We start from the raw sequence: 25,437 nt of genomic DNA, 5'->3' as shown, positions 1-25,437 counted from the left end.
CATGCTTTCCCACTCGAGCATGCTAAACCACAACTGAGTGTGCGTGTGTGGCCTAATGTAATGTCTCCTCACTGCTTTATGTATTGTTAATGTGTTAAACCCCTTTTGTGTGAGCATTGCGACACAGTTTTTGATTACCCTCTAAATGGAAGAGTGATCATTTTCATGCGAAAGGGTTCTTAATACTGAGTAAATTTTTTAAAAAAAACCTCACTGGATAGCGACACCGACCCGTTTCCCCCTCAAGGCTCTCAGTGTCAATGTAGGAAACAAGGCTAAACCCAGATCACTGCTCCAGCAATCAGCACTATTTCCAGAGCCGAGAGCTTTGCGACCACTCAGGAATCAAAGGCAACACGTCCGCATAAACTGAGCGGCATCACCTACGAACGTAGACACACACAGACAAACGCACACCTCAATGCTTTATAAGACAGCTCACACACCTAATCAACACTGCATACCAGTCTTCGAGTGGAGCATTTAAGAGTTTTAGCTCGGTCCTCCTCTTCTTCATGGACAGTTAGATCTTTCCACAAGTGTATATAGTGCCCCACATAAATAATCATTTCCTCTTTAAAATGTTCTCTTGTTACCTTGGCTTTTTTTTAAATTTTCAATCAACATTAAATCATTCAAATTTGCCCTCATTGCGCCTGCGGTGTACTTGACTATATTCATAGCAGATGGACAAGTAACAGAAAACATCTTAATTCGCTTGGATTTGTTTTTTTAGATTAAATTAAATTAATCCGCCTCATTGCTGCTTTTTCTTGTTGTCGTTCTTCTTTGTTTCTTGAAATATGTATATTTATTAATCTGAGTGTATTTGTGTTGAAATTGTTGATGTGGCATCCCCCCCCCCCCCTCCTTCCCCTCCATTATATGGTCTCCTTACTTTGGGTCTGCAGCAAGTGTTCCGGCCAGCGAAACAGAATCTGTGAACACAGAGAATCAAAATGGGGAAGATGAGAAGACACCATGCTGCGGACCTCTGTGGTGAGCGTGTGCAGCATTCTTCAAGCACTCATTTCCAAAAGATTAATTTCGCACGGGTTGCCGGTCTCCCTTCGGTGGAGCAGATATTTTTTTTGGTTTCATGAAAACCACCTGATTAAAATCAACTCCTTTCCGCCATTCGATATTACTTCTTATTGCTACCGTATACTTGTTTTGACGTTTTTCTACAGACTTCTAATCATATTTCACATCTGTCACACCTTTCATCTTCTTTCTTTCAGTCAAAAAATTTCAAAGTCAAAGTTCAGGTCAGTATCTTTCTTTGCATGCTCAATTACAAATGTCTCAGTTTCACTATCATGACACTATCACTATCATTTATTTTTTTTATTTTATTTTATTTGACTTGACTTGACTTATGTTTTATTTGAATAACATGACCTAGGCAGGCAGCATGTACCAGAAAGTATTGCATTCTCGAGACAATTTGCCATGGTGAATTCATGCAAATACATTTACATAAATAGACCGCCCAGGCCAACCAATCCAAGACTGGCTCAATACATATATATCTATCGACATACGCCAGAATACATAAATCATTTGCTTTAATACAGATGCCAGATTTTTGCCATTAAAGTCCAAATATTATTTATCAAGAAATTAGGGAACATGTAAACTGTTTCAATTTCACTGTAGGAGTGGTGGGGATGGAGTGGGGGGAGGGGGGGAGTGACAATGGTTCCACCCATTTATGTGATAACATGAGTACTGAGTTCATCTTTCACCCGTGCCACATCACATTTCAACATAAATAAAACACCCTTGGTATTATTTGGTAACATTGACCGCCCTACCCTGCAGTCGGCGCTGGCGCCGCTGGAACAGGTTCTGCCGCAGAAAGTGCCGGTTGGCCGTCAAATCGGTGCCTTTCTATTGGCTGGTCATCATCCTGGTTTTCCTCAACACCCTCACCATATCGTCGGAGCACTACAACCAGCCTTTGTGGCTGACACAAGTGCAAGGTACGCACGACATATCATGGCAATCTTTCAGCACGATTTAACCACCAATTTGTGTTTGTTTTGTTTTTTTGTGGCTTCCAGATGTGGCCAATAAAGTCCTGCTAGCACTGTTCACTTGCGAGATGTTGGTGAAGATGTACAGTCTGGGCCTGCAGGCCTATTTTGTTTCACTCTTCAACCGCTTTGACTGCTTTGTGGTGTGTGGAGGGATCACCGAGACCATCCTGGTGGAGCTGGAGATCATGTCGCCCCTCGGGATCTCCGTGTTCCGCTGCGTGCGCTTGCTGAGGATTTTCAAGGTCACACGGTAAGACCACAGCATCCGTACATGCGTTTTCTATTCTGATTATGTTCGGGGTGTGTTGTATGAATGGCAACAGGCGGAGAAACAGTTTAGTCATAACTGCTGCCATCTAGTGGAAGAGTTTTGTATTGATCTGCCTGTCACTATACATCGCTGGGATAGATAGAGACAGAAAGATACATTCTTTTTTTCTTTTCTTTTTTTGGGAGTGGGCAGGGGGTAAACAAATAGTCATTTTCCAACCAAATGAGTGCAAATGGATTATTCTCGCAGCACACCTGATCATCATCATAATATGCCACAGCAGAGTGGTTGGGAATCACTGCATTCACCACAGGGCATTCTTGACCACAAACATGCACTTTGCTTTGATTTTCACTTCATCTTTTGTTCACGTTTCACTTCATCTTTTTTTCTCTTTGTCCCCCCCAGCCACTGGCAGTCACTCAGCAACCTGGTGGCTTCTCTCCTCAACTCCATGAAGTCCATTGCTTCCCTGCTGCTGCTGCTCTTCCTCTTTATTATCATCTTCTCGCTGCTGGGCATGCAGGTGTTCGGAGGAAAGTTCAACTTTGATGAGACCCAAACCAAGAGAAGCACCTTTGACAACTTTCCACAAGCGCTACTCACCGTCTTTCAGGTATTTATAGACCTGACGTAGACATGCACGTCTTTGGATTTGAAAAATATTTTTTCTTTTAGAAATGATGGAAATGGAATCACCAGTGTGGACATGACTATTTCTGAATGAATACGCTTTTCTCCCTCAGATCTTGACCGGAGAAGACTGGAACGCAGTCATGTATGATGGCATCATGGCGTACGGAGGCCCTTCCTCTTCTGGCATGATTTTATGCTTTTACTTCATCATCCTCTTCATTTGTGGAAACTGTATCCTCGTTCATGTTCAATTCAGTCACATTCAGCTACAAAACCTGGTGAGAGCACTGGAGTCTTAAGTTTCCTTGACTGTAGACTTTCTCAGACATCCTCCTGAATGTCTTCTTGGCCATCGCTGTGGACAACTTGGCAGATGCAGAGTCTCTCAACACAGATGAAGGAGATAAGAAAGGGTAAAAGCTGGACTATTTTCATTTTGAGATGAGTAAGGGGAAGAGGAAAAAAAAGGAACTTTAGGTATCTTTACGTATACAGTGCGGTCTTGAAGTAAACAAAGTAAATTGAATGTGTATATAAAACGCCCGCAAAGTTTAACTACACAATCGCCAGTACATGTAGCTTGCCACAGAGGGGCACAAACGTTGAAGCAGCACATGTAGACAGATAATATAACAGGTAGCTCATGGCTTACAGGGAAATTTTGACCAGCTCCATTTGTATCCATATATCTGTATTGTACTGCACCGGTAAAAAGAAGTGGCAGTGCAGTGTTCATTGACTAAAAAAATGTGGTCAAATCTAATTCATTCTTTAGGTTTGAATTATTAACATTACTGTATGTTTTTCCAAGTGTAATTGTTCTTCCTAAATAATGTTTTTGGGGGAGGCTGGAATGGATTCATGACATTTCCATTCATTTCCACGGCAAGATTTGATTTTTTTGAGTATCAAGCAAGATCATGGAACGAATTAAACTCCTATCTCAAGGCACCACCATACAACAATAAATTAATGTAATTTCCATTTATTCCAGGGACAAAAAGGATGAGAAAGATGAAAAGGTATGTGACATCGAAACAATATAGCTTTAAAATGCTAACGTACAAGTTACATCTGAAGCATTTTAAACATATGTACATTTAGGATGAAGAAGAAGACAATGACGACACCGCAGCAGAGGAGGAAGACCCGGAAGTCCCAGCAGGACCTCGGCCAGTCATCTCCGATTTGGTCAAGAAGGAGAAGATTACTCCCATTCCAGAGGGAAGTGCCTTTTTTATCTTCAGCAACACTAACCCGTAAGAGACACGCACACACATGCGTACACACAGCTTTCGTTATGATGACTGCATACACCCATTGATGCTTTGGCCGTGTGTTGCAGAGTTCGTGTGTTTTGCCACAAGCTCATCAATCACCACATCTTCACTAACCTCATCCTGGTGTTCATCATGCTCAGCTCCGTCTCACTCGCCGCAGAGGATCCCATCCGAAATTTCTCCGCCCGCAATATTGTAAGTCTGCCTACCCCCGCCACATAAAATCATTCAATCACCCATAGGGCTGGGCGATTTTGGAAAAATTGATAAGTGCAATTATTTTGACCGATATTGAAATCACTAGTCATTGATTTCAAAATTTTGCATTTATACAAGTATCCAAACTCTACTTTAAATACAACTTCAAAGAATTATCAAAAAATGAATTTGTAGCAACAATAATAATAATATTAATAATAATGTATTAAAATAATACAATTGAAAACAATACATACAACACAATAAAAAGAATAGAAGAAAGTGATTAACTTTATTAATATCAATTTTTTCAGGTGTTACAAAGAATATGTGTATACATATATACACATACATACGTACACCTGTGGATTTACTTGTTTGTGAATGTTATGATAGCATTTGTGTGTAAATATCCCTTTTTTGACCGTAAATCCCTCCCGTGATACCTAATGCTAATTTTTGCTAGCTCGTCAGTGGGGTTTCTCAATTTACTGCTACCAATAAGTTGTCAGTGTTTCCAAAACAAAGTACATGTTGTATTTAAATATACAATATATGTAATTATTTTAGTTGTGTTTAATATAACAGTAAACTCGAACTGGGGTGCTCGCAAATATCTTCAAGCAAGGACATGAAAAGAAGAAGAGCAGACGTCACACGCTTTGATGCAGGCAATGTGGTGTATTCAGGATGCATTCACAGCATGGGAATTTACATACATCAAACGTTTGGCAAGAATTGTTTTTTTATGATTTGGAACATATTTTTATGATTATAAGCCCAAATGGAAATCATAATTAAACTTGATTAATTGCCCAGCCCTACTAACACATAAGCGAGGCCCTGTGAGAAGTGTCACCACTCTCAAAAGCAACTGGTTCTTCGTGGTTTAATGTATCTTATGATTAAAAAAAGCTTTTAAAAAAAAAAACATCAATTTATACATAATGCATACCTTTGAGCTAATCGTTGTGGGAAAATATTTTGATTAACTACATGCAATATGCGTAACACAAATTAGCAGCGCTCCTGAATTGAGAACAGAAAATCAATTCAAATAAATTAATTTGTGTAGCCTCTTAAGGTGCTGTGTCCTAAACCTGCTTCAGGTGTAGAACACTAAATACCGGTACTCTGATTTCTGCACGTTATAAGTACATCTGAAAACAATAATCATCAATGTTAAATGTTGTAACTACAATGTGTACCGGTAATTAAATTATTTGGAAATACTTACTGTAGCTCTCTGTTTAATTTTTGGGACAATAATTTTGATACTCTCATGTGAATATCCTGTTTCAAAAGGTAAGGTTATTTTCCCAGGTAAAATGGCAAATTCACTGGTACGTCTTTTGTGTTCTATTCAAAGTACTGTACAAGGTTGACGACGCTGTATGGACAAAAGTATTGGGGCGCTTTGCCCTCAGTTGGAAGTGAAGGTCAAGATTTTCCACATCAAACGTGCCTTCATGGACTTGAAGGGCTTTTGACGCTATTTTATTCATTGTATCCCAACATGATACATATGATTTTTGTGTACGGAAGAACACAAGCTCACAGTACGAGTCCTTCCTTTGTCGGATTTTTAACAAATTATAGTTTTTTTTGTCAATGGTTGAAGCGTTAATCATTGACTAATTTCAAAGTTTCAAAAGAATGTATGACAAAAATGTGTCTGGCGAGGACACTTTGGTTGTCTATAAAGATGTTTCAAGTGAATTCAGAGGTCCGTCTCAATATTTTTGTCCATACAGTGTATGTTTGCTCTGCAGAAATCATTACATCCACAGTGGAACCTCTTAAGTTCATATCTGATATGTTCACGAATGCAAGTAATTTTCTAGCTAGACAAATCGGGGACTCGTAAGGTTAACCTAACCACTTCAACCCACTTCCGGTTGTATTCCAAACGTTCGCTTGTAACTACAAACAAGCTTTTCTTTTTAGTTAAAAATGTCTTATCTGAACTTGAATCTCACATCGCATTGTGGCTAAAGTCCTGATTGGTTATTGCGCCTATAGGTGCTGTAAATCTTTGTTGTGGAGTAAGGAAGATGTCACACATTGTCATGAGTTATGACGACTACTTCTTCTGCTTCCATTTCTTCTTCTCCTTTCTTTTGGTGATTGGCAAAGACTTTTGGTGCATTACCGCCACGTTCTTTATTTACTGTACGGATGCTGCAAATTTCCCCAATGCGACTGAAAAATATGGCAAGTGTTGCCAAAAGCCCCCCAAAAGGCAAACATTTGCAGATTTATTCCATTGATGCTCGTTAAACATGAAATATAGCAGTTTTGATTCCACAGTTTTGTGCCACCTCGCATTTTTTTCAACTTTGGAGGTTCCACTGTCATCATTAAAAATACCGCGATTATGCTCTGTTACGACTCTGCGTACAAGAAGCCGTCCAGTATCATCAGGCCTTTAACAAAAAAAACACAAAAAAAATCTTCCAAATTTCAAAGTTAAAAAACAAAACTAAAATAATGGATCTTGTTTTCTAATGATGTATAAAGCTGCACAATGAACTGTCTCTGTTAAACATCTACGTTGCTTTTTGCAGATACTTGGTTACTTTGACTATGCTTTCACGGCTATCTTTACTGTTGAGATCGTTTTGAAGGTAAATGTCCTGTGTCCCCTGTCCGTGCTGTACTAACCACCCACCCAATAACCCTGCACACATGTGGTTGCCTTCCAGGTCCTAGGCTATGCAGATTATGTCTTCACTAGTATGTTTACATTTGAGATCATATTGAAGGTAACCCCTTAAAGTGACAACGACAGCCTTGCTGCATTCTCTCCTTGTGTGTCACCCGCCACTCAGTACAACCTGGCTTGTTTGTTTCCTTTCTCTTATTTAATTTTTCGCTTCATGGCACCTCTTTTCAAGATAAAACAACATTGCAGAGATCTTTATTGGACTGATTCCTGGCACACCAGGAACACAAATGCAAGAGGGAACTTGGGGGGAAGGAAACATAACATCAAACATTACATTCTACTATCATGGGTGTCACATCATGGCTGGAAAAAAAAAGAGGGGTAAAAAGGATGCGGGTGATGTCAAATTTTTGTGAAATGCAACCAATCTTAAAGGGCTGCTCAGATATTTTTGAAGCATTGGCTGAAGTTGAGGTAGGGGTGATTTTTTATTTGGGGGGACTGCGGGGGGCTCAAAGTCAACTCCAGTCAAAGCTAACTCCATGCCTCCTGTACAGACTAGGGGTTGAACTGCTGCACAATTATATATCACATGTTTTGGCACGAACACGGAATTCTTGCTGCAATAGGTGCTTGGTCACCCCCGGGAAAAACCAGCACGGTCACTTGACAAAACGAAGACAAGCTGTGAAAGATCAATAACCTCTTTATTTAAAAAAAAATGGTTATAGTTTTTGGGCACGTTATTTGTAATTGTTTGTCTGCAACATTGGAGGTCCCCTTGAAACGTGTTCCGTCTGTCTGTGCTGATTACAAATTGACGAAAATTGAAAGGAGTCATCATCCATCTCACCTCTATTGTTGCAGCCAAACGCCGCATAGTAATTCACAATTTTTTTGACATTGGCTGTCAAAGTTATATCATAAAAAAAAAATGCGAAGGCTTTTAGGTGCGCCTTTTAGTGCGGAAAATACGGTACTGTAGTGAGTAGCGACCCTGCAGATGTGTTTGTGAACTGTCGTTATAGGTTTAGTTAGATACTGACGCTCTGCGAGGCTATGAAGACATCTGAACTTAATTGGATGAGCTGCTGTCGAAATGGGATTGGATGAATATAAATTGGGTGTGGGGCCAGAGTAACCGAGGAAGGCGAGGAAAGAGAAAGCACACGCAGCGGTTTGACTGAAAAATGTGTCGATGATCACTTTAGGGTCGACTGCGAGGAATCTGAAGTTGTTCAACCCCTAGTATACCGTAGATTGCTTTTCAGATGCATAAAAGAGGGGGCAAAATCAGCCATGGTCCAGCATGGTTCAGTCCGCTTACCCAGAATGAGCGCATTGAAAGGTGGACTCGTCATTGCAGTGCTTTGGACACAAACCAGGCCACTGCGATTTGACCCTCAAATTCCCCAACGCTCACAGTTGGCGCTCGGTGTCTCACTGCGTTTGGAATCCACTGTTTACATGCACTCTGAGAATTAATCCTTCACTTTTATGATTTGAAGATCGAGTCATTTTTGGCTGTTTTTTCTTCTCTGCCTGTTTTCTAATTGGGAGCCGCCTACCTTGCATTGGGCGCTATTAAAGAACATGATAGAATGGGCTTTAAGAGGACGGTCCGCATGAATGTGACAGTAAGTTCATGTTCACTTTCCAATCTCTACGACTGGAGCTCTTGCAGGGAGTAACTATATTGCTGACGCCATGGCAACAAAATGCATGTTTTCTTGCCATTGTAGATTGAGAAATGAACGACTTACTACTACATTCATGTCAGTAAGGGCCGTGGGGGTGGCGACGATAGATTTTAGCCCCCTTTTTTTCACCGCTCTCAGCTCGCCACCCTCAATCAGCGTGAACTACAAGAGTGTGAAAATGTGTGTGCGTGCGTGGGTGTGTGTGTGTGCGTGTGTGTGTGTTGCAAAATAATAATACAAAGTATAACATGATAATTATGGTAATATGAATGGGCATAATAGACTGTACATTAGTATCTTGTTACTGTTTAACATGTTTGCATTATGTGTACAGTAATCCCTTGTTTATCGCGGGGGTTATGTTCCAAAAAGTACCCGTGATAAGGGAAACCCGTGAAGTAGTCATCTTTATTTTTTACATTTATTATGTATACAGCACAATACTGTATTGTATGAAACCAAAGATTTAAGCTTAATTCAGTCCCACGCTTTAAAAAAAAACTATATATATATATATATATATATATATATATATATATATATATATATATATATATATATATATATAATATACACATTTTCTTTCACTACAGAGGTGCTGTACAGATGGAGAAAATTTGGCAAGCTGTATAGCAATGACATGCAGAGGCTGTTGACATTAGTCTACAGGCCCTTAGCCAAAAAGGATGCAGAACACAATGCACTGTAAATAAAAAAAAATGTAAAAAAGGAAAAAAAGCATGAAAAAAAATCTGTGACACAGCAAAGCTGTGAAAGATGAACCGTGGTATCGCGAGGGATTACTGTATTATATGTCTGGGTGAGAGATACTTTGTGTGGAAGTGTTTGAAAGGGGGAGTGTGTTTATAAAGTGTGAATGTTGAATTCTGATTGTGTTTGTGTTGTTTTATTCCCTGTCACTTGCTCCCCTAATATCATGTGCCTTCTCCTCAGATGACGACATACGGAGCTTTTCTCCATAAAGGAGCTTTCTGTCGGAACTACTTCAACCTTCTCGACCTGTTAGTTGTGGGAGTGTCTTTAGTCTCCTTTGGCATACAGTGAGTATGAATGACTTAATGAACATGTTATCGATCAGTTTGCTCACCGACTTTCTTCTCATTCCAATCTTTCATTCCAATCTCTTCATCACTGAAAAAAATAAGCGGCAATCAAATATTAGATTTTGAAAATACATAAATCTGCATATATACAACTAAAGACCTCCCTCAATAAATCCCTCATGTCTCATTAGTACCTGGTACTTTCTGAAGTCTCTCTCTCTCTCACTATCTCTCTCTCTCTCTCTCTCTCTCTCTCTCTCTGTCTCTCTCTCTCTCTCTCTCCCCCTCTCTGTCTTTGATTTTTTTAACTTAATGCCCTTGTGCACCACTGTGGGATGAAACAGTCTTTTCCTAACCAATCATGGCAGCATTCCTCACTTGCATTAAAATCACGCAGGCTGGAGCGCAGTCCGTGCTTGACGTTGTGGAAACAGAAATAGACCTGTGGTCCATACATGACATTGGCAGGTAAACTGCAAGAGCTCCCCTTGTGGATGATGTAGTCGTCCCCGCATGTGACGTGGGAAAGATGTCACACAGTATGTATACAGAAATAATGATGAACCCATCGGAATTTACGGAAACATTTACTTACTCCGTATGAAATCTGGTCATGTTTAGCTATTATTCTGTGATATGAACCGCAACAGTCACTGATGGTGTAGTGGTACACTCGCCTGATTTGTGAGTGGGCAGCGTGGGATCGGTTCAAAATAAGTGACGGTATGGATATGGGTTGTTCGTCTCTATATGTGCCCTCCGACTGACTGGCAACCAGTTCAGGGTGTAGTCTGCCTTCCACCCAAAGTAAGCTGGGATAGGCTCCTGCACCCACCGTGACCCTGTTCAGGATAAGCAGTGTTGAAAATGGATTGATGGATGGATGAATAGCAACGGGCGGATGCACGGATTAAGCCTTCCTTCTGCCATTTAATGAAAGAACATTTAATTGTTTTCCCTATCGATGCAATATTTTTGAAAAATCCACAACGTGTGTTTTCATCATACAGGTCGTCTGCCATATCAGTGGTGAAGATTCTCCGGGTCCTTCGTGTCCTGAGACCCTTGAGAGCCATCAATCGAGCCAAAGGCCTGAAAGTACGAAATGGATGCTTGTGCTTGTCTGTCATGTCTTCACTCTGGATGCAGTCGTGTGTGTCTAAATATCTGCATCTTTTTTTCCAACAGCACGTGGTGCAGTGTGTGTTTGTGGCCATCAGGACCATCGGCAACATCATGATTGTCACCACTCTTCTCCAGTTCATGTTCGCCTGCATTGGGGTGCAGCTCTTCAAGGTCAGCGCAGGGTTTGCAAAAGGAAATTGGAGCAACTGGCAGAGATTTAACGGTGCAAATATTATTGTTTTAATCGATAGGGAAAGTTCTATCGCTGCACAGATGAAGCCAAGTCGAGCCCAGAGGAGTGCAAGTTGGTTTTCGTCATTATGTCGCCATCCTAATTCACAACTTCAGACTGTGACTTGTTTGCATTTTCAGAGGCACGTACATCCTGTATAAGGACGGCGACGTGAACCAGCCCACCATCCACAAACGAGTGTGGCACAACAGTGACTTCAACTTTGACAACGTGCTGATGGCCATGATGGCTCTATTCACCGTGTCTACCTTTGAAGGCTGGCCAGCGTAAGACTCTTTTCCCATCGACTCCACGACCACCTTAGTGCCGCATGAGTGACATGTAAACACACTGAGTAACTTGACAATCAATCTGTCGTGTTGTGGATGCTGATTGACATGCCGCAATGACCACATGAACAGTGTTTGAAAATTCTGAAAGGTACAGCCACACAGGACAAAGAGGTGGAACTTCAGAAACGCATGTCACGGCAGAATAGAATAAAACTTCTTGGAAAAAATACATATGAGCAATAATTTTAGGTATACTGTTTGTATATACAGTCATATATGTTTTGATGTCACGTGGTCCACCACTATTTGGAAGGAACGCATAGTCTATAACTGCCTCTCGATGCCACAATATGCTGCTTTTCTATTAGACAGGACAACGGCCTGTCTGAATGAAGCGCTTCCTGTCATGTCAACATAGTTGGTAGCAACATGGCACCAAAGCAGTAATTTTAGGCAGGGCTTTTGCCTGACCACAAACATTGCAAATAGTAGAGTGTCTCTGAAAAAAAAGTAAGGAAAGGTTTAAAAAAATAGCTTTGACTAAGTCCGCGATGAGTGAACCTCTCATATGTGGTGAACACAGCAGTGTAGTGGCATCAGCGCGAATGTATACAGTGTCTCTCAGCAATGAATTATACGATAAATTGAACTGTTAACTGCTAATATTTATGACGATTACGATAATAAAAGTACCGATGAAACCTTTTCTCGTCTTTTTGCTTTCAGGTTACTATACAAGGCAATCGACTCCAACAGGGAGAACCTCGGGCCCATTTACAACTACCGCGTGGAGATTTCCATCTTCTTCATCATCTACATCATCATCATCGCCTTCTTCATGATGAACATCTTTGTAGGTTTTGTGATCGTCACGTTTCAAGAGCAAGGAGAGAAGGAGTATAAAAACTGTGAACTAGACAAGAACCAGGTCAGAGACAGCAGTCGTTCTTGTTCCAGCATTACAATCAAGTGTTGAGAGGGAATGAACGAAACTCCCAAGTTGTCGGTGTTGCGTTTCTGTGCAGCGTCAGTGTGTGGAGTACGCTCTGAAAGCCCGTCCTCTGAGGAGGTACATCCCCAAGAACCCATACCAGTACAAGTTCTGGTATGTGGTCAACTCTACGGGCTTTGAGTACATCATGTTTGTGCTCATCATGCTCAACACGCTCTGCTTGGCTGTACAGGTAGGCGAGTCAAAATATCATACTGTACATGAATACCACTTAGAATTTCTTGAATGACTCTCATGGTAACAATCACGAGTGTAAATTTTGGACAACATTGAACATTGGGAAGTTGGTCATTTTAAGTGGCAAGTCTTCAATTGTTTTTATTTAACTTGACTTCAGCTGTTCATTGCCTCCACGTTAGGTGGATGAGCCTCAGCTTCTGAAAAAAGTGACCCTAACGAGGATAAACACAAGACCAATGATTTTGTGCTATACAATAATCTTAAAAATGTAGTTTTTTTTTTCTTTCATTCAAGAATAAAGGATAACGGTCAGCCCAAGAGTGAGCGATTTTTTTTCTTTTTTTTTTGGACACTTTATTTGCCTTCCTGCTCACACAAAATGAAGATCTAAAAGGGCTTGTGCACTGAATCAAAATTTTCAGGCCTTCCACTAAAATGTCTTCCCTGTGCCTCCTGCAGCACTACGGCCAGTCGGCGCTGTTTAACTATGTCATGGACATCCTCAACATGGTCTTCACTGCTGTTTTCACTGTGGAAATGGTTCTCAAGCTTATTGCTTTTAAACCCAGGGTGAGTCGACCCATAAATGTCTTTACTCCACGCCAATCTTTCAACTTCACATATTTACTCACATAAACAATCAAAGGACAAAAAATATATGTCTTTAATAATTTACGTTGCTGGTTTTTTTTTTCCTATAATGAGTCTGCGTATTTTTATTTTACATTGCCCTTGACTCCCCGGTCATCAGCTCTTTGTTGCCAAGAAGGACAGGATGCTTGTAAGAGAGTGTGTGAGGTGCAGTGGCCTAAGTGTTTGCTTGCATGCAATATGAATTACTAGTGTACTAGGGGTTGAATGACTTGAGATTTTTTGTTCTGTAGTCAACTACAGTGTAATGTATTGAAAGTTGCGTTAACATGGATTCATTGATGACGCCACTGATATTTTTTCAGCACAATATCAAGCTCCGGTTTCACATAATGGCATGTTTGGATAGACAAACATAGCTGAAACTAGTCAGGCTAGCTGTAATTCTCATCCACAACCATGTTATTTTATGATGATATTTGACTTTATTTGACTGTGTCATCTTTTTGGCTGGACATTTCGCTACTCCAGAGAATGACAGTTCAGCCTTGGTAGCGTATGGGCAAGTGGTAAGTGTTCTATAAATTGATCAATTGGAGGATGAGATGCCAAAAATGCGATAAGCGGCTAAGTTGACTTTAAGCTTAATAAGCCTCAATACGGAGTAGTAAAGTTGACGAGTCAACTATAGTCACTTCAACCCCTACTGTATACATGAGTTGATATCATGAGTAGTTCGGGTCAATTTAGACATCAGGAGTGCATGTTGTGCAATTGTCCATTTGGGGAGACAAGTGTTTGGGACCGGGGTGCTAAAAACTTTTACAGCTTGTGAACAGTCCAATACGTGTACATTGAGAGTCAATATTTAAAAATATGGGATGAAAAAAAAATGTTTTAGATGCGTGACTGTGATGGGGAACGAATCCCTATTTTTTATTTTTTTGGCCTGACACCAAACTCGGCGAACACTCGCTCAACCTCACTCAGGGCTATTTTGGAGACCCCTGGAATGTATTCGACGCCCTGGTTGTGATTGGCAGCATAGTAGACATTGTTCTCAGTGAGATTGACGTAAGTATAGTCCAAGATTTGCCCTGACTCCGACTCCTCTGGTGTCTTCTTGTTTCGCGCCAGTACGGCAATCTCCATTAGTATTCCCGCCTTTGCCTTGTTTCGGATTCTGCCTAATGCTTCTCCTTTTTCTCTCTTTTTTCTCTCTTCAACTCATCCCTCTCACATCCTCCGATCATTTGACTTTTTCTCCTTTTTCTCCCTCCCTGCCATCTTCATCTTCGCGCCTTGACCATAGCACTATTTCGCCGATGCTTGGAACACATTTGATGCCTTAATTGTCGTCGGTAGCGTCGTCGATATTGCTATCACTGAAGTCAACGTAAGTACGACTTGACTCTTCACTCTCATGTCGAACGGAAGCTTTACAAAGAGCCTTGGCTATAGCTTGCCCTTTAAACAAACATCTACTTTTGAGGCATTTTATTACGTAGTTTAAACACTCAAGCAAAACCTCAAAATCATGACATTGACAAAATATCCCAAAATATCCACACAAATCAAGAATCTTTTTGCTTTGACGGGGTTGCTGCACCAAGTCCCAGCATGCAAATCCCTCGATGTCCATTTGAATTTAGGCCTTAAATGAATTTCAAACAGGCATTTTATGTAAAGCTTCAGTTTGACTTTGCCTTTTTCCTTTTTCGAAAGTTACTGGGTTTTTGCTTTTTGATTGCCTCACTCCTGAATCTCCAAATGTGTCGTCTTAAATTATGTGATGACTTCTATTTCTTTGAACTGAGGGCCTTTTTTTGTTCATGTTTTCTATAGTGAAGTTGTCTAATTCTTACTCTTCTTCGTTTTGTTTCCATAGAAACTTGTAGAGGCAAGTATGACAATGAAAGACGTTATTATTTGTGTGTACCCTTTTGTTAAGGACAACTTTATCGTCAGGACCCCCCCTCACATGGCGGATATATTCAAAAGCAAGATTTTAGATCAGGCATTGGTTCGTTGGAATTGGCAAAAGTTAGTGAGTTTTTTTTTTGTTTTTTTTAAGTTAATTAGTTCTCAGCTCTTTGTCAACCTTGCTTGATAGAGAATCACCCGAAAATAAATGTGAGTCCTAAGGCCGCGCTTGTTTTCCCCGCATGTGGCCCGAATATTCCTTCATTTATTTTATATTGAATAAAAATAGCAGGATAGGTCCCAATTTATAAACGCCAATAGTCAATTTAGGTGTGGAAGGTGAACCCTAGCCCCTACCCCACAAACCCCTCCCCTTTCTGAGTGCTCTTGTCTCAGCTGCAGTGCTGGTTTTATTTATTTATTTATTTATGTTGGGGGAGACATGTTTCATGTCATGTTGTGTGTCTGCACGAGTGTACAGAAGATTTGCTCATGTTTCGGTGACTTATTGTTATGCATGTATAGGTTGTTAGTTTAATGTGTGCCGTTTGCACTTCAATGTGCGGAGTGTGTCGTGTTTCTCGAGTGCTGGAACATGCATGTTAATTTCGCAAAGGCTTTTGTAATGATTCCTTGTCAGGGCAATTTTCCATCTATATTGTTTCCTGTGGCTCACATTGCATGCGGTTATTGTTGGTTTTTTTGTGTGTGTGTGTGTGTGTGTGTGTGTGTGTGGCCGGATTATACTGCATTGTGTCGTCATGTGTCATTGGCTGATTTCAAAGGTAATGAGGTTGAGAAACGTATACAGTGGACCCTCGGCGGTTGAACATACTTCTTGAAAGCGATCACTGGTACTTCACTTGTGACGAGCAGTGCTTTCGTTTTCGGTTTTAGTTTCAGTTATACAGTATTGACATATTTTTAAAAAAAAAAACGTTCAAATGTCTTCCCTGTGTCCGCTGTATTTATTCAAGATGCTTGTCGCAATGCATTCTGGTCATGACTTGATGTTTGTGACCTCTCCAAACGCATGCTGGGAAGCGTTAGCTAACATCATTAGCTGACATCCTTTGTATGTTCCCGCCTCTCCCAGATGGCCCTTGGCCACCCGCTCCATTCCCCTCCGGTCAGTTTTTGTGCCGTTTGTCCTTCCTTTCTCCTTCCTTCCCTCTCCTCGCCACATCATTCAAATGTGACCTCCAGACAGAATGGCCCTGAGCTCAAAATGCGAGCAGAATGTTTATCCTATGGGAAGATCTGTGACGCTCCAGTTTGTGTGAATCATAAATTTTATACATCGGCACAGATTATGTGCAACTGCTCTCTGTAATGGGATCCAACACATACGCGCTATCAAAACATCTGCATGGATTTTTCTTTTGTCGAAAGTCAGATTTTTGACACGGTCTTGGATCTCTTTAGATTGTGCAGGTGTGCCTAATGTAGTGGTTGCCTAGGTCATTTTGGGGGTGGTATAATAAATAACATAAAATCGTGAATCAAGCTACAGCCGAATGCACCAAAAACAACCTTGAGTGTTTCTTCACAGGTAAGAGTGAGGCGACTTGTGTCCTTTGAGAGTAAAAATAGCTGAGTTTGAGGTTCTTTGCTCATCTTGTGTCTCTGTGAGTGATTGTCTGTGTTTTGTTCTGTCTTCCTGTAGTGAGCTCTTAAAGCTCACAACGGAGCTCATGTGTAGCGCAGGTGTGTAAACCCCAGTCAGGTGCACGAAAACCTCAGTGGCTCCTCACTCGCCCACATCCTTCTGACCTCCCCCGTCCTTCTCCCGTCTCGATCCACCTGCCGTGTGACGACGCCCCGCTCAATGGCAGACATGCTGCGGGGCAGATGCATGACTTTGTTGCATCGCTTTGACTTGACCAGTTGCTCCTTTAATGTGTGTGCTTTAGGGCTGAACAGTTATTCAAATTCAAATTGAAATCGCAGTGGAGTAGAAAGCTGTAATTTTTTTTTTGGGTGGGGGGGGGCCTTCTTCATTTTGTTCAGTTGGTAGGCTTTCTAGATGTATATATCTAATTTTTTTAGAGAGAGAGCTTTTTTTTAACGTGTTTATGCCACACTTGTCTGGTAGAATATTGTGAAGCTGCCGTCGTGAACGCTTAAAAGACTGCAAGTCAACACGTCGAAGAAGTTCAACTGTCTTTCATATTAATCATTGTTAATTTGATTCCCTTTTGGCGTAAGCCAAACCCATAAGACCAAAGATTTCGTTTAAATAAAGATGATGATGTCGATTGTAATGCAGGTTATTTTTAAGATGGATTTATTGCTTGTGTTTGTTAAAAAAAAATATAAGGAAAAAGAATCTTGAAAAAGGAAATAAAATACATTGTAGTCAATTGGGCGGTATTGCAATTTGAAAAATCTTCTGAATTGTTCAGCCCTTGTTTGCGTGCAGTGCTTCTTCCTAGCAAGACGGCAATGCTGAATGCATGCGCCATGCGCCAGGATTACCTAAAAGAACCTCCTCAAGCTAAACTCCTCAAATGGTCTGCTCCCCACACACACAGACAGATTTGAGTCATAGTGCTGAAGAATTTGAATGAAGCCATGTCTGTCTGGAGGGTGTTTTTTTGCTGTTCATTTTGTTTGATTTATTTGCCTTGTTTGATTCGAGGCTTACGTCAGGTTCAACCTCACCTTAGTTGTTGATGTTCTTATTTTGCACCCAGACTGTGTGAACGAGTGCTCGCCAAATACGTCCTTTTGACTGCATGAATTGCAAATTGCATCGAATGACTGCGTATGAGTTTGGGTCCTGCGGCAGTGTTACTTTATGTAGTAATTTTGTAATAATTTTATAATTACAGTGATACTTTCTTGGACTCTGAAAAAATATCATTTTCAGCACGTCAGCAAATTCCATCTAATTAAGATGCGTAGAGATCATTTGTATATAGTATTGTTCTACAATGCACTCGTTGGACAAAATATTAGGTACACCTGATAATCGCACTGGATCTTGACATGAACACATCGCATCTCAGCTCACGCCACTGTAGTTCAAGGTCCTTCCAGCGGGGTGATAAAGTTGTGTGCTAGGCTAACCTGTGGTGTGTCAGTCTTACATTGTGCATCCGCAATGTTGTCCGCCCTCTCCTCTTAGTCCTGTCAGTCAACACGCCGTGTGCGAAGCCAGTGGTGACTCTGTTCCGTCTCTGTCACGTAAAACATAAAAGTATTCAACCATTGTGTGGTCAGTGTTTACTTGGGCAATGTGTCAGGGACCTTAAGGTTTTGATGAAGTCATTAATACAGGTCTTTGATTTTAAAGCCAACAGAGACTCCTCAGGTGGATGAACTGGGGGTAAGATGCGACATCTTCAGCCCCTTCTCCTTAGGGCCTTTGCCTACATTTGTTTCTTACGTTTCAGTTCTTATCTGAATTCAGTTTTCTCTTTTCATACGAAGGTTTTCCTTTCCTGAATTTTGATTTCCTCTCCTCTTGTTTGTTTTGCTCATGTATCCTTTAAAGTAGTTGTTTTGGAAATAGTTATTTCTACAAGGAGCGTGTGTCACTCAAACGTGGCGCCATGTGCGCCCCCCCCCTTTTTTTTTTGAGGTGACAGCTGGTTTCATGTACCAGCTTCTCACGTTTGTAGTGTTGACACTTCTTACATGGTTTCTGCCCCCGCACCAATGTGGGGTAGTTACTCATGGATGACGCCCCCCCCCCCCCTCCCATTCCTGGGATAAGGTCACCCAGTCCTGACCTAGCAACCTCCTGGCCGACCCGTTTTCGGGTTGGTCCCACTGTGACTCTGCATGCAGTGACTCTGGAGTGAGGGTGCCATGCTTGTACAGAATTGTCCTGTCAAGTATGGCAAGGTTTTCTCCAGCATGCCTGCCTCCTTGCTTCTTCTCCTTGTAGGTCACTGCAGTGACACCACTGCCGACAGTGCTTTGGACTTGGGTCGACAGAAACATATCAGGCGCAGTTCTGCGGTTTTTCCACCAAATCCGAAATTTGGCTACATTTTCATGAAGCGGTACAGTTCAGTTTTCTGTGAATTTTGCTTTCAACTAAACCGTCTGAGATTTCATGCCGTGTAGGTACATTTGTGAATCAATTGATTTCATAATACAGTAAATACTTTTTGGTGGATTTTTTTTTTTTTTTTACGGGCTTGTGTGCTGTTAGGTTTTTCAAATATAAAATGAGTGCCTTAGCTTTCATAAATGTTCCAATACACTGATATATAGCATGACATAGTAGCTAAGCATGGCAATAAATTTGACAACCAAGAGAAAATGCTAAAAAAGTAACACAAATTAATTTTATCTTCTTGACAAAATTTAGTATTTTTTGAGTATTTATTTATTTATCTATTGTAACCACAATTTGAGTTGACAAATGCGTGCACTGAATCCATCATTACATGTCACAAAAAGTCAGGCTAACTTACCAACGTACTAACCGTATTCATTTGATGGTTTCATATTCGTAGCCTCGAAGTGTTTACGATACAAATATTGAACGGAATTAGGATTTTGCTACTACGTTAGCATCAGGTAATAAGAGACATTCGTATGCTTCGATGTTGTTAGCTCACTGTTGACCAAGAGTCAGTTGAGATTGTAGCTCCACCCTCCAACTATAATACTGTACCACCCAACTGTTGCTACCACAAAATCTTACGCTAGCAGTTCATTACATTGGTACCTTTAACAGTAGCCCCTCCCCCAAACTGAATGAAGAAATAAAGTCAAACTAATGTTTAACAGAGCTGTACCGTTTGGTGGAAATGTGGCCATATCAAGATCTCTTTCAAATTGCCATTTCGACATGCAGTGCTGCTCTTCTAGCCCAGATGTTTCTGGACCAGAGTTCATAACTTTTCATCCCGCCCAGGTTTCCTGCGTCCTGTGCTGCGGCCATGCCTGCCTCTGACTTTTGGAACCCCCTTCTTTTTTTTCCCCCAGAACACGGAGGACAGCGCCCGCATCTCCATCACCTTCTTCCGTCTCTTTCGAGTCATGAGGCTCGTCAAGCTGCTCAGCAGAGGGGAGGGCATCCGCACTCTTCTTTGGACCTTCATCAAATCCTTCCAGGTGAGTTCTTGGATAAGCAACCCAAAAAGTGAAAACAATTATTTTGTTCTAGTGTTATCCTAACGTTTTTACACTCTTATTATTTCTTCTAGGCTCTGCCATACGTCGCTCTTCTGATAGCGATGCTTTTCTTCATCTATGCTGTCATTGGAATGCAGGTTGGTACCAAAACATGACACCACGGCCATTTTTTTCCCTTCTCACACTAATGGACCCTCTAAATTAGGTCTTTGGGAAAATTGCAATGGTGGATGGCACGCACATCAACAGAAACAATAACTTCCAGACCTTCCCTCAGGCCGTGCTCCTCCTCTTCAGGTGTGTAAGATTTTATCAACATTCTGACAAAAAAATATATATATATCAAATATTGATTGCAATGTCATTGATATTGTTTGGCCAGATGTGCCACTGGAGAGGCGTGGCAAGAGATCATGTTGGCCTGCATGCCGGGAAAGTTGTGTGACCCCGAATCGGACTACAACCCCGGGGAGGAGATGACATGTGGCAGTGGATTTGCAATCATTTACTTCATCACCTTCTACATGCTGTGCGCATTTTTGGTATGTAGACCTGACATCAGTTGAACTGCATATGAAATAGGGATGTGAATCTCAGCACTGAGGACGATTCGATACACATCACGATCCACTGCCAGCGATGCGATACTTAAACGATACATGGAATTTTCTGGCGATACGATGCGATACGTTTCACCGTCGTCACGATGCGATACGATTCGATACACATTAAGTTCAAATCAATGCGATCCGATACGATACAATGCAATTTGTTGCGATATTGTGCAATTAAACATGATGCAAATAAGCAAAGAAAAAAAGCTTTTAAAAAGATGGAATTCAGTATGGTATTACAAAAAGGATACCACTTTATTCCTTATAAAGAGTAGAACTTGTAAAACAACTTATTTAAGCCCTTTCACAATTGGGTTTTGTGCAAAGAAAATGTAAACAATTTGGCACCTGAGACTCACAGCTGTTGCTATAGTGTAAACCCAAACAGACTATTCTCACTGAGTGTCTTATATGAAATATAATAATAATATATATATGTATATGAATCTCTAGCGCAAGATGTCCACCCATCCACTGTAAGTGCAACTCTTTGCGCACTGTTCAGCGACACAGTAATCTCACTTCTCACTTTGTTGTACACATCGGGAATATGTTTGTAAGTGAACACAGACCTGTCTGGTATTTTATACCTGGGTTCCAAAACGTGCACGAGCTGTCTGAAACCCTCGTTGTCCACCACGCTAAGGCTGGAGGTCTTTGCATATGAAATAAGAAGGGGCCTTAGTTATAGCGATTGCGCGGTCACAGTGAGTTGCAAGGGGACTCCCAAAATAAGAGGCAATTTTTTTCTGATCCTGACCTGGTTTACCAAGAGTTTCTCAAGTGTCCGACGAGGAACTGGGCGGGGAAGGGAGGGAAACTTGTCGGTGATCTGGTGCCATCGGTTTAAGTGGGTCTGCATATTTGTGGTGCTGCCGTTGTATGGCTTCTTAGTGCGACATTCCTTGCAAATTACGGAGGTTTTATCAAGCTTTCCGTCTTTCTTTTCGAAGCCGTAGTATTTCCAAACATAAGATTTGAATGTTGCGGCTGCATTAAATATAGTAGTTTCCTTGCTGCTGCGTGCGCTAACTTCCATAATGTTTCGCTCGTTGTGTACTGGACTGTATGTGACGCACGGCTACCGTCCGTATTCAACACAAAACGCAAAGCAATGATGATGCATTCATTGCGCCTAGGAAAGGGCAGATATGTGACGTTTAACATGAATAAAACGGCGATTGAATCGGATTTTACCGATACCCATCAATGCATCGTGATGAATCGCGATTTCACCCGTCAATCGCGTCGTACCCAGTGAATGAGCCGATGCACTCGGATCGCGGACGTGCGCATCGATGTATCGATTCATATCGATTATTTTCCACACCCTTAATATGAAACTGTTATTTCATTGATTCGTTTTAGTATCCTTTGGCCTCTTTTCCATTGGACTCTTCTGCTTGACTGAACTCACTATTGATAGTTTCCATGAGAACAAAAAGGCACTTCCAGTGGTTGCCATACAGGTTTCTGACCTACTAAAGTACTGGCCTCTGTATTCTTCTTATTATTTTTTCTTATTCCGAGCAGTCTCTTCACTTCGTTTTCTAGCGCTTCCCCTTTTTTGTATGACGAGTTTTAGATGCCCTTATCTACACTTGTAGATTCTGGTTTGGAATGAAAAGAGCTATTCTATTTCTATATTCAAATGACTGAATGTCTTCTCTATATTTCTGACTGCACATCCTTATTTTATTTTTTTTATTATTCAGATTATTAATTTGTTTGTGGCTGTCATCATGGACAACTTTGACTATTTAACACGGGATTGGTCCATTCTTGGTCCACACCACTTGGATGAATTCAAGAGAATTTGGTCGGAGTATGACCCGGAGGCCAAGTATGATTTTGGTTAATAATACGACATCCATTTCTGTTTGCGGCTACATTTTTTTTTCCTCCATGATTTATATCGCATTTTCTGTGCATCCAGGGGACGAATTAAACATCTGGACGTGGTAACACTTCTTCGACGAATCCAGCCTCCTCTGGGATTTGGTAAACTGTGTCCTCATCGAGTGGCTTGCAAGGTCTCCTTTTACTTCTCTTTTTATTGTCGCGCTTTAAAGAGGCCACAACATTAGGTACAGCTGCACCTAACGCAACTCCAGCCATCCATTTTCTATGCTAATCAGTGTTACGAGTGACTTTGGGTCAGCGTTACGCCTTGGACCGGTTGCAATGATATGACTGCATGCCGGAAAACAAAATTACACATTTTCACACCTACAGACAATCGAGAGTCTCCAATTAACCTAACATGCATGTTTATGGAATGGGGGTGGGGAGGCTACTCAGACAAACACACATAAGCACAGCGACAAGGAATGCAGAGTCTCAGAACTGCGAGACATTCATCCATTTTGTGCTGTCACTGAAAACTGAGCGTCATTAACTTTGAAAACTGAATTTTTGCATCACATTTCGTCTGTTCACTTTAGACTTCAGCAGATGTACCGAATGTGGTGACCGTTTGATTATGAAGCGGTGACATATACAACCTTTATCCGGTTCGATTCCAGCTCCGGCCTCCCTGTGTGGAGTTTGCATGTTCTCCCCGGGCCTGCGTGGGTTTTCTCCGGGTGCTCCGGTTTCCTCCCACATTCCAAAAACATGCGTGGCAGGCTGATTGGACGCTCTAAATTGTCCCTGGGTGTGAGTGTGAGCGTGGATGGTTGTTCGTCTCTGTGTGCCCTGCGATTGGCTGGCAACCGATTCAGGGTGTCCCCTGCCTACTGCCCGAGGACAGCTGGGATAGGTTCCAGCACCCCCCGCGACCCTAGTGAGGATCAAGCGGTTCGGAAAATGGATGGATGGATGGATGGATGTTCAATCTCTTGCCTTCTCTCCCCTTTCAGAGACTGGTGGCCATGAATATGCCTCTCAACAGCGATGGCACGGTGATGTTTAATGCGACTCTTTTTGCACTGGTGCGAACAGCCCTCAAGATCAAAACTGAAGGTAAAAATCAACGCTTCGTGGACGAATGGCCAGTTGTTATTATTGCAACTCGTGATCATATGTCTAAAAAAATGGGTTGTCTCGGTGCAGGTAATCTGGAGCAGGCCAACGAGGAGCTCCGGGCTGTCATCAAAAAAATCTGGAAGAGAACCAGCATGAAGCTACTGGATCAAGTGGTGCCGCCTGCTGGTGGTCAGTCACACTCACCGTACTTGCTTCTGGCAGGAAAACTCTTCTTATGACTCACACATGCGCAGGCGCGTGCACCCGCATTTTTTGAGGGAAGGTGCTCAAGCACCCGCTGCCCAGATTCTTCATGCAATGAACATAAAACAGTTGTATGAGTGCTACTGGTGTATTTATTTCTGTGAACACAGTCAACGCAGTCAGCAATACAACTATTGCCAAAGGAGGTGAAGGGAAGCAAGAGTACATCTAAAAAGCCGACCCACCTCTGTTCAAAACAGCAGGTTATCATGGGAAATCATTGAAAACTTTTCCCTCCCATTATTAGTTAATTGTTAGGTGCTTGAGCACCACCTCATGTGTGCACGTGCCCGCACACGCAGACTCTCTCTCAAAGGGTCTTTCACGTATCGCGCCATCGCTGGCCATCTTCTCCTGGTTTGCTGTCCGTGTGTTTTCAACTCACTCTTTTCCTGTCTCAGATCCTGACGGAGGCTACTGATGTCGGGCTTTCAGGCACTCCTGATTTTTCTGTGTCTCCCTCTGTTTCTCTTCACTCACTTATATCTCTGTTTGTGTCCAAATCTCTCAAGCACTTCAGAATATTCTGAAGCAGTTCTGTTTTAGGGTGGTGGCATGGAACTAGAGTTGCCTCTCTTTCTCTCTCTAAACTCTGTCCCCAGCACGCTTGCTTAAAGTGATCCAGACCCCTGCTTCACAATGATTCTCCCGCATTCTTGCCCACTAAAAGACATAGGAACCCTTTTTCATGTGTGCATACATTGTCTTGAGCATTAGTCATCAAATCAAACATAATCCAAGTCTAAATATCCAAATTGAATTACACTTTCACAAACAAATGAAATGTAATCAATAGTCCCATAATTTCGACCTCCACTGCCTCCAAATGCTGAGTTTCGACTTTCGAGCATTCAATGATGATGTTGAACTGCCATTTGATCATAGAAACCATCAATACCACACAAAAACACAAAATAACAGCTTGCAATTGTGCCATGTACGTTATTTGGTGCACTACTCAAACAAATTTTCAATAACCGATTGAAAACAATTCAACAAAAGACATCATACTCACCCTAGGTGCTGATTGCTAAAATGTTTTCATGTGTGATCCCTACAGTCATGTTTTGCTCATCCCATTTGGCTTGCTCTGAATGCGAGGACGAATTTGAAATCTGAGTTGTTAAAAAAAAAAAAAATAAAAGTAATATTCCTAATACAGTTTAAAGTTATATTGGCCAGCACTTTTGATTCTGGACAAATTGCCATTCAGAAATCTAATTAAATGTCCAAATTGAAGTTGTGCATCCAAGAGAAACACTATATCAGTATTATATCAT

At 41.4% G+C, this 25,437-nt stretch overlaps 1 protein-coding gene across 21 annotated transcripts in view; it reads left to right on the top strand.

The window, feature by feature from the left end:
- The window catches only part of cacna1da (calcium channel, voltage-dependent, L type, alpha 1D subunit, a), a 65,997-nt gene that overhangs the window by 29,882 nt on the left and 10,678 nt on the right, over nt 1-25,437 (top strand). For 5 of the 21 annotated variants that reach the window (XM_052076624.1, XM_052076626.1, XM_052076625.1 and 2 more), the window contains 29 exons: nt 912-999; nt 1,242-1,268; nt 1,825-1,985; nt 2,067-2,292; nt 2,722-2,929; nt 3,060-3,180; nt 3,275-3,362; nt 3,944-3,971; nt 4,054-4,208; nt 4,295-4,424; nt 6,995-7,054; nt 7,133-7,192; nt 9,750-9,856; nt 10,870-10,957; nt 11,048-11,155; nt 11,236-11,288; nt 11,357-11,503; nt 12,236-12,437; nt 12,535-12,693; nt 13,161-13,271; nt 14,605-14,688; nt 18,514-18,546; nt 20,163-20,291; nt 20,384-20,449; nt 20,518-20,609; nt 20,695-20,854; nt 22,642-22,769; nt 22,863-22,959; nt 23,788-24,082. In XM_052076624.1, coding sequence (XP_051932584.1) covers nt 912-999; nt 1,242-1,268; nt 1,825-1,985; nt 2,067-2,292; nt 2,722-2,929; nt 3,060-3,180; nt 3,275-3,362; nt 3,944-3,971; nt 4,054-4,208; nt 4,295-4,424; nt 6,995-7,054; nt 7,133-7,192; nt 9,750-9,856; nt 10,870-10,957; nt 11,048-11,155; nt 11,236-11,288; nt 11,357-11,503; nt 12,236-12,437; nt 12,535-12,693; nt 13,161-13,271; nt 14,605-14,688; nt 18,514-18,546; nt 20,163-20,291; nt 20,384-20,449; nt 20,518-20,609; nt 20,695-20,854; nt 22,642-22,769; nt 22,863-22,959; nt 23,788-24,082 — 3,411 coding nt within the window. The remainder of the gene's footprint in view (nt 1-911; nt 1,000-1,241; nt 1,269-1,824; nt 1,986-2,066; nt 2,293-2,721; nt 2,930-3,059; nt 3,181-3,274; nt 3,363-3,943; nt 3,972-4,053; nt 4,209-4,294; nt 4,425-6,994; nt 7,055-7,132; nt 7,193-9,749; nt 9,857-10,869; nt 10,958-11,047; nt 11,156-11,235; nt 11,289-11,356; nt 11,504-12,235; nt 12,438-12,534; nt 12,694-13,160; nt 13,272-14,604; nt 14,689-18,513; nt 18,547-20,162; nt 20,292-20,383; nt 20,450-20,517; nt 20,610-20,694; nt 20,855-22,641; nt 22,770-22,862; nt 22,960-23,787; nt 24,083-25,437) is intronic. The other 16 variants (XM_052076641.1, XM_052076637.1, XM_052076643.1 and 13 more) reach the window with 13 other exon arrangements.

This window comes from Hippocampus zosterae, chromosome 9 (genome assembly GCF_025434085.1).
Source record: "Hippocampus zosterae strain Florida chromosome 9, ASM2543408v3, whole genome shotgun sequence".
Classification (NCBI taxonomy): domain Eukaryota; kingdom Metazoa; phylum Chordata; class Actinopteri; order Syngnathiformes; family Syngnathidae; genus Hippocampus; species Hippocampus zosterae.
This window is presented reverse-complemented; position numbering and strand designations above follow the sequence as displayed.